At 39.7% G+C, this 14132-nt stretch overlaps 1 protein-coding gene across 1 annotated transcript in view; it reads left to right on the forward strand.

Annotated features, from left to right (window-relative positions):
- F13A1 (coagulation factor XIII A chain) overlaps nt 1–14132 on the forward strand; it is a 194183-nt gene that overhangs the window by 39313 nt on the left and 140738 nt on the right. The window contains exon 4 of the mRNA XM_006141237.3: nt 12649–12900. Within this exon, the coding sequence (XP_006141299.2) occupies nt 12649–12900 (252 nt within the window). The remainder of the gene's footprint in view (nt 1–12648; nt 12901–14132) is intronic.

The following is a 14132-nucleotide window of genomic DNA, read 5'->3' on the forward strand; positions in this document are numbered from 1 at the left end:
TCCCCAACGTCTCTTAATAGCCAAACAGACCTGGAGATCAGTGAGGAAGGGGTCTAGGAATGTACGTGACTTTCTGTGGAACCCTGCAGAGGGCTCTGGGGGTGCAGGTGAGAGGTCTGATGGCAGCCAGGCCTTCAGAGGCACAAACAGTAGCTGTTACTTCCAAGTGGACAACAGGGAATTCAAACCCGAATTGTCCAGCTTCTGACTCTCCTGTTCTTTAGGAACTGAATCAGCAGAACAAATCCACAGCGTCACGTTATGTTCTGTAGCTAACTTTGTCTCCATTGCAGAGCATTTTCTGTTGGTTACTTTTTTTCCTTAAAGACCGAAAATATTCTGTCTTCTCTCAAAGGAGGCAACACACATGTGGTTAAGGGAATTTATAGCAAACTAGCTACACTGAGCAATATTTTAAAAAGCTTATTTATTTATCTCCTCTGAGCGAGGGGAAGAGAGGCATCCCCAATAGAATCTTCACCCTGTCACCTAGTCCCAGCCTCAGCAGGCCCCGAGGGTACAGAGAGATCTCAGGAAGTCAACACAGGACCTCCCCATGTGGCCTCAGTGTTGTGAAGGGTTGCATTTATTGCTGTACCACTGCAGCTGTCACTGCATGGCATACCAGGCCTTCATTTTGGGAGCAGACTCCTCATAGAGAAGAGCATTCATCAGTGCTTACAGCTTAGGTGAGAATCTTAAGGTTAGAGGGGATGACTGCCCAGCACTGGGAACTAGTCGATACTCAAAGACACACACACAAACATGAAGAATGAACAAAGCCTGCCATCACTTTTGGCTCTGTTCTCCTCACTGAAGACTCTCATCTCTGCCCAAGCCCCAGTGGATTCTACTTTCTGCTTTTATTTTGCATCCAGCCAAAGACAGTGGGATCACTCTGAGGCACTTCACCTGAGGACTCCAGTGGCTCTCCAGCCAGTTTCCCTGCCTCCACTCTTGTTCCCTCCAAAGCGTTTTTCATTGGGCAGGGTCATCTTTCTGAAATGCAAACTCATCAGACTACTTAAAGATCCTAGGTGGGTTCCAAGCCCTGTCCAGCCCCTCCTAAGGATAAAGCCCAATGACTTTTGCACAGCCTCAAATGTTCCTTGTTCTCACTGGCCTGGTCAGCTGTTTCTTCTTCCTCAGGCAGCCTAAGTCTCTCCTAGTTCTCTTTATGCACTGTGCTTTGTTATTCCCTCTGCTAAGAAGACTTCCTCCACACCATTTTGTCCACCTTTAAGATTATGTTTCGGGAACCAGCAGTTAGCGTAATGGCTACGTCGCTGGACTCCCACGTAGTTGACTGCGGTTTGTGTCCTGGACCCAGTGGCTTAAAACTCACGCCGGGCGCGTGTGCGTGCGTGCCCAAGACCCCAAGAGGAGAATGGAGGAGAAGGAATTGTGGCATGACCATCCCTCCTGGGGGATGATTTCTCGCTTTCTGTCTCTATGTCTCTCTCTGTCTGTCTGGCGAGTGCATGCGCCCTATAGTGAAAATCTCTCAAAAAAAAAAAAAAAAAAGAAAAAAGATTATATCTCAAAGCTACTTTTTTAGAAAAGTCATCTCCAACTTCCACAGACACCATAAACCACTTTCTCATCTGTGGCTAGTAACCCCAGCAAAAGCCAGGCATATTGGGCCCATTTAAACTGGACATACAGTTTGCTGAAGGACTTTTCCAGTCTTACTTTACAGAAATAATACATTCTTAAAAAGAAATCCAGTCTCAATGCTGTCCACGTTTCCTCTGAATTTTGTCTGGTGTTTACTTCTTCTCTGTGCTATTGGCATTATCCTGGGCTGGGGTTTCATCATACTCAGAGTACTCCTTGGGTAACTGTCCATGTTGTATATTTCTTAAAACCAGATGGTTGGCACCAGCTGGGAGCCTTATTAATTTTCCTGCATCACTCAAAGAGCCTTGCACAGTGCTAATGTCTTGTGTATGTCACAAAACTACACCTCACTCCAAAAAAGGTTTTAAGTCACTTGGGTAGGGAGTGTGGAAAGAAAAGTGAAATAAAATCAAGCTTGACAAGGGTCCCGAAGGAGTAGCTGGCTTCAATTTGCCAGCTCTTTATGTAGTACCTGTTATGTTCCAGGCATTGTGCAAGCTGCCGAGAATACAAACGTAAACAAAACTCAATCCCCGTCCTCAAGAAGCTTTCCCACCCATTTTTTTCCCATTTCGTTGGAGCCATAATGAACATCATCTGGAAGCTCTCTTCCTTTGTGAAACATCTGTGCGTACACACACACACACACACACACACACACACACATACCCTTTGTTAAAGTGTGAAACAGAAATAGAAGGGGCAGGTCCCTGAAATCCTTAATGAAATTACTTGCCTTTGAACATTTACACTTCTTTTAATTTCTTTTTATTCCTATTTCTTTTATACATTCATTCATGTTACTTAACTTACAAAGTGAATATTCCAATATGTGTACATTTCTCACCAGTCCCGTTCACCGTACTAAAAACTTATCTCCGATAGAGAATAATCCATTTCTTTTTCCCATAAATGCCTTGCCTCTCTGTTTTTCTCCTTAATGTCCTTCCTCAGACTCTACTCCTTCACCCACCCTCTTCCCACATTGTATCTGGTATTCACAAGCATTTACTTAGTTTCTATAATCTTTAGTCATTTTAGCCATGGAGTACGGACAGTGGGTATATATTAAGTGGAGACTTTTCTGTCCTCTTACTTGTCACGCTCTCTGTGCCTTCTTGGTCATTTCTCTTTTGGAGGTGGTTTTTGTTTTAGTGTTTGGTAACCCAATGTTTCTAAAAGCGACTCTGGGACTTACCCCATCCTGGTCCCCATGCGCTCCTATTCTATCCTAAGACCGTTTGTTAGAACAAAGCTAGCGTCCTTTAGAAGGTGACTGTGTCCAGGTTTTCAGCTCTGCCACGTGCATTGTTATGAATAATACTTCCAGGGCCCATTTGGAAATAGATGGATTATTTTGGATACAAAAGATGCATCGTGGAAAAAAACCAAATGAATCAAATGGAAAAATGAATTAACATCATGAAATTTACCTTCCCAGCTGGAGACAAGATATATGCCTTAGTTTCTTAGAGATGATCCCTTTATTTGAATGCACTATTAAAAGAAGTCTGCAGTTAACACAGACAGAGTTCAGCTGAAAATACGTTTATGTGTGAATGGAAAACATCCTTGGAAGGAAAAAGTTTAGAACTAGAAATGATATTTTTTTACGAGAGATGATTGGAATGGACAGCTGACTTGCTGTAGGCATCTCATTCTAGAGCTTCTAAAATCTTTGTGATGTTCTTAATGAGCTGAACAATTGCAAAGAGCTCAATACAGTACCATTGATCCTTACTGGGCACCTATGTTGTGCAAACCATTGTGACATTTGATGGGGACTGTGCATGCATATAAGCCTGCTGTTCAGTTTAATAAGAGAAATAGATATTGAAGTGAGTAGCTAAGGAGAAAATTTTGTTTGAGCTTTCTGGCAATTAGTTAAGGCTCCCGTGACCAGAAGGTTTACTGTTACCAAGTATAGCACACAGAGAACAAACTATGGCAACATGACTTACAGATGTTATCCTGCCTCGGAAATGAGAGAAATGGTATGTCCTGAATTACCAGCTTCTTCACTTTAGAGCACAAGATGGATAAGTAATAGATGGGAGTGTCTTCTTGGTCACTGGTACCTAAGCTGGGTTGACTTAGTGTTTTCTAGATGGTATGGGAACAGTTCCAGTAGCAACAACATACAGACATACTGACCACGCTCTATGCTAACTGACAACCTTCCTGGATGTCTTATCACCTTATCACTACATAGGACATTGATTTTTCCCTTTTATTATTTTTTTAATTGCGTAAGGGGGAGTGTGTGCACCAGAGAGAGATAGAGAGATTGAGGAGAGGAGAAAGCACTCCTCAGTGGGGTGTGGTCACACTGCAATCCCTTCTCCTCCATTTCTTAACCCTGTTGGGATTTGGGGCATGCTTATGCACACACAGCATGTTTCTCAAGCCACCAAGGCTTGGATTTGAACTGATGTCAGTCATGTGAGATCCAGCTTCCTTAACCATTAAGCTAGAGGTCCAGCCAGACATTGTGTTTTTAATGTAGTAATATTTTAAAGACATCAACTGATAAAATATTAAATTGTAAAACAGCAACACGTTTCTCCACTGAGCACTATCTAGGCAAGGCTGTGCATGCAATAGGGTCTCAGGTCTATTAAATGAATGATTGAGAGCTAATTTTCCCTCAAGCTCTGAATCGAAGTTGCAGGTAGATTTATCTTGCCTATCTTTTAAATAACATTAATATGAACAAGACATGCACAGGACTCAAGTCTGGTTAGCCATGGCTGGAAAAGAACATCTCAGTGAAATTACATATGTCATCCCCTTCTTCTAGTTCCAGGCCAGGTACATCTCTCTATAGCCACATAAGTACATGTAGGAGAACGAGACCCTCCTTATAGGGACTGTGATGCATTTTAATATAAGCAAGTGATCCAAGCAGATTTTTCCTTAAAAACAGAATTTTGTGGCCTGAAGAATAATTAAAAAGTAAAGCCAGCATTTAAACTAGGAGTATATGTTAATTTCTAGATTACTGGGAAGATAGCTTGAATGATAGACTAAGATGAAATAATGCAATTGATTATTAGAGTGGTTTTTTTTCTTTTTTAATGTTCAATGGTCCAGTTTCAAAGACTGACTCGTTAATAATATCTCTTTCTGGCGCCAGAGAGTGGCACAGTGGTGAAATACGAAGTTCTGTGAAGCTGACTCCTGGGAAGGTTCCAAGTTTCTGTTTAGAGACCTCCCTGACCGCATGTGCCCATGATCTGGAACTGGGTGAGGCTGGAGATGGATCATAGCATCAAGACCCTACTGGGGATGCTGGTTCTCTCTCACTCTCTTTCCTCTCTCTCTCTCATGGAGGAAATAAATAAACTTTTTTAAAAATAATCTTTTCTGGGAGACTACATTTCCTGCTTATATGTTCTTACTCTGATTTTTTTTTTAACACAAAATTTACACAGTTAGGGAGTGGAGGGAATGTTATTCAGGTGTTATAGACTTTCAGCAAACATGTGCATGGTAGTCTCCTGTGTAGGGCTATGTTTCACTTCCAGATTTGGCCAAGGATAGCTGATGGGTAGTCATGGATGTTGATGGATGGATGTTCAGAGCAAGGCCTGACTGTGGTCCCTTAAACGTGCTAACTCCTGGGGGTGAGAAGGGCTATTTAGTGAAATGAAATACTACTCTGTCACAACTTCTTCACTCACAATTCAATCATGGACAATCCTTCCCAGTGCTGTCATTGAAATCATTTACTTCAGAATTAAACATGGTGTAATAGAGCAGTCGACAAGACCCTGAGGTACTATTGACACACTGGGTCTCGCATTAACAACCAGCTTTCCCCCACAGTGAGCAGGAAAAGGCCTGCACATCTGGGTTCATTTTCTCCCTTTGGAGTTCATGTGGTCACATCTTGGTCCTAATCTGTTTCCATATGCAGATCCAGGGCCTCATGGCCTTGCTGTCTCAATAGAGCTGCTTAGACTTCCCCTTTGCTCATCGCTGGCTGACATATCTTTAGAAATCTTCCATCTGTGTTATCCCAGAGACACTCCACCCATGTTAGTTCCTCACCACCAGGTGTTCCTTCTCACCACTCTGTTATTAACCCCTTTGATTCACACTTCTGGCTCACACCTGTACTGTCTACCACACCATAACCTCGCACTGTTTTATGCCACATATTCCTTCAGATTTTCCAGCTTTACTCTCTTGGCTTCCTTCATTTTCCTGAATTTCTTCCAGCATCTTCCACCTTTCTCCATAGAAGCAGTAAGAGACAGAGAGAAACGAACAGGTTTTGCAGTGTGAAGACCTTGGTCTAAGCCTTATTTCCACATCCACCTAGTTACATGATGTCATGGTGTGACCCCCTCACCAAGCTAGTTTCCATCTGTAAAAAATCCCCCACCAGGGTTTTTATAAAAACTCCATAAAACCATATCAGATATAGTGTGTATGAAAGAGTAGGGTCTGAGGAAGGACATTTAGAAGGAAAATAGGGAGGCAAAGCATGAATGGCACAAAGAAATGTGGTATTTTCTGTTGAAGATGTTTTGTAGTTTTATCAACTGTACTAGGGAGAAATGTTCACCTGTTGAAATACCCATTTCGTAATCCAAATAATAATGTGATTGAATGTATAAAAGAAAATGAAATTAAAAAAAAATAATAAAACTCCAGAAGACCAAACTTCTCATTGTTTTACTTCCATCTTCATTTCCCTTACTCATTTCATTCAGAATTGCATTGGCAACTTTAAGTAATTATTATCATTTAAAAATTGAGCATTTTAGGGGCTAGATGAAGGTGCAGCAGTAACACAACTCTCTGTGAGGCCAGTCCCCATGGGAGATTTCCCGGTTTATGTCTAGAGACCTTCCTGAACATGTTTAGCCTGTGTATGCTCATGACCCAGAGCTCATGGAAGAAAAATGAAGTTCAAAAAGTATTGAGCACTTTAGCTCGAATAGTAAATTTAATAAAAAATTACAGCAGACTTGCCATGTTTTCTGCATACTATGAGACCGTGAGGGATTTAACTAGAAGGCTTTAAGGAGACTAAAAGTAGACTGAGTAGTAGTACTCAGTACTTATGATTAGTTTAATAACATATTTCTCTCTGAAAGAAAAAAAAATTAGGTGATGGTATTTTTTTCTCAACCCCAGTATTATATGCTGAATATCTATAATAAATGATTCCTTAAATTGATAAACTACCAAATCCTTTAAGGCACAGGTTGGCAAATGTTTACTATGATAGGATCAGCAGTTGGCATAATGGCTATGTCACTGGACTCCCATGCTGTCAACCATGGTGCTTAAAACTCATGCCGGGGGCATGTCCGGACCCGGTGCTTAAACTCATGCCGGGGGCATGTCCCTGTATACCCAAGATCCCAAGAGGAGAATGGAGAAGGGATTGCAGCGTGACCATCCCACCAGGGGGTGATTTCTCACTTTCTGTCTCTGTCTCTCTCTTTCTAGTGAGTGCACGCACCCTATAGCAAAAATGTCTCCAAAAAAAGAAAAGAAAAAAATGTTTTCTGGAATAGCCAAATAGTAAATATTTTAGGCATTGTAGACCACATGGTCTCTGTCACAACTACTTAGCTTTGCTGTTACAGCACAATAATACACAAATAAATTAGCATTCCAATAAAACTTTGTGCAGGTGGCAAGCTCCTTTTGGTCCTTGAGTCATGGACCAAAGTTAGTTTGTTAATTTTTGCATTAAGGGAAGAGTGGAGGTTATAGTGAGCACTAATGACTTGAAAATCAGAAATTGTAGTCAAATGGTAGGTTTCGGGGGTCCTTCCATGATAATTCTGAAATTACCAAGCCTTTTTGGTTAATAAATGACATCACTTTTGTTGTTGCTGTGTTGACCTGTACAATTTGTGATTTCAGAGAAATCAGTAAGCTCAAGATTTTTGAATCTGAGATAAGCCAGTCTTTGAACATAGATTGGGGTTCAATAGATTTGCTGCAGGATTGATTAACCCATCCTGGCTTTTTATGGCTAGAGCAGAGAAAGGAATACTTAGAAAAATCAGAAAGCCTACAAAAAAAATAGGGAAATAACAGCTGCCACCTATCAAACCGACCTCCCATCACTCACTATGGCCTCTGTTATCTCTGTTTCATAGAATAAATACACAGAGTTAACATCAGAGACAGCTGAACTGCTTCCTCTAGGCCACAATCCTATCCTCAACAGAAGGTTTTCCATGGGACACCCACCTTTCTTCAGGTTCAGAGTCAGAGAGGAAAGAATTGCCTCTTCCCCCCCCCACCTTTACTTTCCAGTAACTGTCAAGTTTAAAACATAGAAAATGAAGGACTCTTCAGCCACCTCCTACCATGTGCCAGGCATGCTTTCATTATATAATAAACTCTATTTCCATTTTATTGCCAGAACTCCATCGCAAAGAATCGAAGAAGTGGAAGCTCAGACAACGAAGTGATTTTTCCCAAGTTGCATTGAAAGCTCATTGTGGAGTTAGAGTTGCATAGTTCTCACCAACTCCAAAGTATTTCAACACATACGACAGCCATAGAGCTTAATAGTTAAACTCCCAGGCTCTCCAGACAGACGAGGCTCAAATCTGAACTCCACTATTCACTAGCTGCATCAGTCCAGGCAAGCTGTTTAATGACTCTGTGTTTCAGTTTCCTGATTTTTCCAATGAGCGTGATGATGATAGTTTCCTTTTCATAGCTTGTTATAGAGAACAAAAGAATAGTAAGAGTGTAATAAATACCACTGTGGGCATTGGCTTCTTCTGTTGACTCTAAGGTCTGTACACACAAGAGTCATTGTCTATTTTGTTCACTGTTGTATTTCTAGCACTTAGAATAATGTCTAGCACATAGCAGGCAATAATATTGCATGCATAAAAAAATGTTCAAGCAAAATAAGTCTTTAAACTATGTTATGAGTGGGTTCAACAGCCAGCCTTAATAACTACAATTCTCCTTTCTCTTTTCTATTTTTGAAAAACATGCATTTTATAGGTAAATTGTGATGCAGGTCATTGGAGTCATAATTCCAAGTGTAATATTGGAAACTAGTGATTACTTTGGTTCTTTCAATGTTCTTGACAAAGAGAAAGTTAGCAGAAAGGTGAAGCTGAGGTTTGAGCACATAGCAGGTACAAAGAGTGCTTTCAGATACTCTCCTGGTTCTTTTCTATTTTCAAAGGTGTGTGCTTGTATAATTAGAATTTAAATTCCTTTCATCCCGTATTTTTCTAAATCTGAGTTTGCCATTATCCCATAGATTTTTACCTCTGAAAGTTTATTTTTACTGAACTTGTGTCTTTTAAAATTCAAATCAATATGTAGTGGCAACAGCTGCTGAGAGCCACGGGAATAAATGAAGTATGGGTCCCACTAAGAGGTGATATTGTCTCTTTTTTAAATGGCCATTTATTTCTTGGGGACCAGCAGTTAGCGTAATGACTATGTCTCTGGACTACCACATAGTCGACCGCAGTTCGCGTTCCGGATCCAGTGACTTAAACTCACGCTGGGTGCGTGTGCGTGCATGCCCAAGATGCTGAGAGGAGAATGGAGGAGAAGGGATTGCGGTGTGGCCATCCCCCCCGGGGGGGTGATTTCTCGCTTTCTGTCTCTCTGTCTCTCTCTGTCTGTCTGGCGAGTGCACACGCCCTATAGCAAAAACCTCTCCAGAACAAAAAAGGCCATTTATTTCTTTCAAGAAATAAAGAAAAAGAAAGAGGGAGAGAGAAGGATTGTTAACGGGGTCCCCATTGCCATGATGCACCACCAGCCACAGTTAGTCAGGGTCATGGGCACTCACGTGCATGCTCAGGGGGCATAGGGAGACCATGGGGTCTTCCTCCAACATAGTCCCAGCATCACAGAGCTCCACACCCTACTCTACCACTGACGTTGGCCAATATTGCCTTTGATATCTACAATTTAACAGTGATGAGGATTCCAGCAACAAAGCCTCTGGGAAGAAAGCAAGCTCATCCCTGAGTCTGAGCATGCGCAAACAAGAAGTATACACAGGCAAAACAGGAACGGGGTACCTTTGGAATAAAACATACTCTTGCAAGTGGATTTATGTAGGCACTCCTCAGAAGCAGAGCCCTATGTATCCCCAGAAGCAGTACTTCAAGTCTGTGGCACCTTGGCAGAAAGCCATTTTTGAGTCTTCATTGAATTTATGATGTGTACATATGATATCCATTCTGAAAGATGATTAACTGGTACCCCTAAACACAGCAAAGCACTGGGGTTCTAATCTTTCTCCCTGGTTTTCACTGTGTAAATTATTATTTTCATTAAGGGTAAGCAGTTCTACTGAATTACAGGGCAGTAACTTACGCAATCATCTCCTTAGAATGCTTTATCTCTGACAATTTGCCTCTCAAAGGATCTTTGAAAGACCTCAATAGTAAGAGAGGTCACAATTGTTTTATGGTTTTATTTTTGTTTTAATGAAGAATCCTACACACGTCTTAACTAAAACAAAATGGATACATTTTGCTTCTGAGTATGATTCGCCCCTTTTTTCAAGTCTAAAAATTAATTTGTTACCTTTTGGAAAAGTTTGTAATGAAAGATTTGTTCCAGGTTAAAATATCTATGAATCTGATTATACTGAAACTAAGCTATAAATAAAACTGTGAGCTAAAGAGTTAATACTATGAGGTGAACATTCTATATACAGCTCAGAAGCTCACTGACAAAATTTACTTTTGAGGTTTAAGTCATAAAATCAGATTTGGTTCAAAATGGCAACAATAAAAAATATATATATTTTCCTTGAGAGAGCTTGTACATAAAAGTATGATGAGCCTGTAAATAGGATAAAATGTTCTGATATTTAATCTTTTGATAAAATAACAACTGAAATTTTAAAGTATTTGTTATGCATGAGAAATTAGGGGCAAAGCATCTAATATGTGTTATTTTCCTATGAGATAGGTAGTATAGTTATCCTCATTTACTATGAAGAAAAGAGGAAGAAAATGGGGATTTATAAAGGTCAAGTAGAAACAAAGCCATGAATAACAACTGCAAAAAATAGACCAATGAATCAAAACGCTTCTGTTCAGCAAAGGAAACAATCAAATATTGAAGAGGCAACATACAAAATGGGAAAAAAATTACTCACAAGTTTTCTATATACAGCAAAAGACTAATGACCAGAATATTTAAGGAACACAAGCAGCTCACCAGTTATAAACAAATAAACAAAAACCTCCAACTTCTAAAATAAGCAACTGGGGGACCAGCAGTTGGCGTAATGACTATGTCACTGGACTCCCATGTAGCCGACTATAGTTAGAGTCCTGGACCCAGTGGCTTAAACACACACCAGGCACATGTGCATGTGTGCCCAAGATCCTGAGAGGAGAATGAAGGAGAAGGGATTGTGGTGTGGCCATCCCCCCTGGGGGGGATTTCTCGCTTTCTCTCTCTCTGTCTTTCTGGGGAGCACACGTGCCCTATAGCAAAATCCTCTCCAAAAAATATAATAATAAATAAGCAATTGGGACATCAGGTGGCATGAAGTTTAAGGCTCTAGGTCCCATGTGTCCCACTGCATGGTTTTACCCGAAGTCTTGAAAATCATGCCAGGTGTGTGTTTATGCAGGCCTCAAATCCTGAGAGAAGACTGGAGAAGGGTGTGTGGAGTGACCCTCCCACTTGGGAAGTGATTTCTCACTTTCTTTCTGTCTCTCTCTCTCTCTCTCTTGTGCACATACTCTGTAGGAAAAAAAATTAAAAAGCACTTGATCAGAACAGAAATTTTCAAAAGACATACAAATGACCAAGAAGTACAGGAAAAAATGCTCAACATCACTAATCATCAGAAAAATGTAAATCAAAACCACACTGAGATGTCATCTCACCCCAGTTAGAATGAGTATTAATTTTTAAAAAAACAACACAAAGAATAACAAGTACTGTCGTGGTTGTAGAGAAGAGGAATTCTCCTTTGCTATTGGTGAAAATGTAAATTAGTAAAGCCAGTATGGAAAACAATATGGCAGTTCCCCCAAAGACTATAAATAGAATTATCTTATGAGTCTGTAGTCCCAATTTATATATATATGTATATGACCTGTAAGTATCATCATATTGTAGGTAACATCATAAGGAACAAAGAAACTACATTTAGAATAAACAAAAATTATTTTGTTTAATGATCCTAAAAATAGTGTGTGACCAATATTACTTCCATCTAATAAAACAATTGTAAGTTTTTGGAGGACAAAAATTACATTTAGAATAAACAAAAACCATTTTGTTTTATGGTTCTAAAACAAGTGGTGTGTGATTAATATTACTTCCATCTAATAAAGCAATTGTAACTTTTTAGAGGACAGAATTTCAGGAAATGGTAACTTTGTGGTAACTGATAAGCTTCGGTTTTGTTCGATTTATTGTTTCTACATCTTATCTGAATTTGCTATCTATTAAATGTCTTCTTTTGAGAATTTTTGTTCCAATTAATTGGTTTTTGTTTGTTTGTTATAAGGTATGCACACTTGTCAGGGAGAGACAGAGAGAGATGCCATTTGTCAATAAACAAAAATATTGTTATTTTTTCTTGTATATGGGACAAATTTGATATTTAAAGAAGTTTTAAAAAATGATTTCTATCATGCAGCATAAATGAAATCTTTTTTTTGAGAGTTTTTTCACTACAGGGCACATGCGCTCACTAGAGAGACAGAGAGAGACAGAAAGTGAGAAATCACCCCCCGGGGGGATGGCCACACCACAATCCCTTCTCCTCCATTCTCCTCTCAGGATCTTGGGCACGCGTACACATCTGCCTGGTGTGAGTTTAAGCCACTGAGTCTGAGACTCGAACCATGGTTGACTACATGGGAGTTCAGCGACATAGCCATTCTGCTAACTGCTGGTCCCGAAATGAAAACTTAAATTTATGATTTTAAGTCGGATGAATTAATTCCCATTTCAACTACAAGATAACAGAGTGAAAAAAAAAATGATTTGTGAAATCTACTCAACATTTTATTTTTTCCTTTTTTCTTGTAGGTCGCTATCCTCAGGAGAACAAAGGAACCTACATCCCGGTTCCTGTAGTCTCAGAGCTAAAAAGTGGGAAGTGGGGAGCTAAAGTTATCATGACAGAAGACAAGTCTGTTCGACTGTCCATTCAGTCTTCCCCTGAATGCATTGTGGGGAAATTTCGCATGTATATTGCTGTCTGGACCCCTTACGGCATCATCCGAACCAGCCGAAACCCAGAAACAGACACATATATTCTCTTCAATCCTTGGTGTGAAGGTAAGGAGCAGGCACTTTGCTTAATTTAAACATTTACATATTTTCAATCCATCTCTTTTTTGAGGAGTGCAAATATTATTCTAAAAGAAATTTCTCTTTCCATGTACATTGTTTTAAATGACTGAAAGAGGGACCACACCCCATTGGGCTTCTCTCTCTCTCTGCCTCTCTCTTTCTTTTTCTTTTTTCTCTGGTGAACACACATACCCTCTGGCAAGGAAAGAAAGAAAAAGGAAGAAAGAGAAAAAAGGTCAGTCTGAATGTCTAAAGGATCCCACAGACTTGTTTATATGTGTAGTGGGTACAAATTTTGCAAACTATAACTCGGGATGTGCAAATATGTAACTATATTTCAATATAATACAACTTAATCTCAAGTACTATTTTTCAGTTTTCTGTCTGTGACAGAATATAATCTAGTTATATTCAGATAAACTCAGTGAAGTTTGACTGTTTCTCTATCAATTCATTTTTAACCCAGTCACATGGAATTTTCTCTCCTTCCCCGTCTCTTTCCTTCCATACCTTACTCTTCCACCCTATACTCAGTAATGGGGCTGATTTTTAGTTTCAGAGGCAGATATAACATCGATGGAGAGAGGTCCACTTTTAGATCTTAGGAAATAAGGCAATAAAATATATACAAAATGATGTAGGGACCAGAGTCTTCTTAACTCATCCTACTCTATATGCATTGCTCTCCAATATCTTTCAAAATGAATCTTCATCATTGCTTAATTTGTGACCCTATTTGTCAGAGCTGCATTTGGATCTGGATTTATCTGAACTAGATACAAATAATAAGTAGATGGTAATGTTTCCTACTCACTTGGAATATAAACCTGTATGCTACTGATTTTATCTGCGAATTACCTATTCTAATTGTGTTGGCATATGGCACAAAGTTAAACCTATATTTTCCACTATGCACCTTTACTATGTTATACCCAGCACTTCTATCTATGAGATAGATCTTCAAAGCTGGTGGTAACAGATGTTAACCGGGGAAAGGTAGACTCCTGTTTATAGTAATCTCATCAACCAGATACAAGGCATTTTGCAACTAGTTGATGGGGTACTATTTATAGAGATGGAAAAGACTGAAGGGAGCTAAGGCACAGAGATAAACTAAAGTTTTGAAACTATTATGTTGGAGAAAGCTATCTAAATAATAGATACATGCATATGGAGAGGAAAACTAGAAATGTAAATTCATACTTAAAATCTATAGG

The sequence above is a fragment of the Tupaia chinensis genome, unplaced genomic scaffold (assembly GCF_000334495.1).
Source record: "Tupaia chinensis unplaced genomic scaffold, TupChi_1.0 Scaffold000048_1, whole genome shotgun sequence".
Lineage (NCBI taxonomy): Eukaryota > Metazoa > Chordata > Mammalia > Scandentia > Tupaiidae > Tupaia > Tupaia belangeri.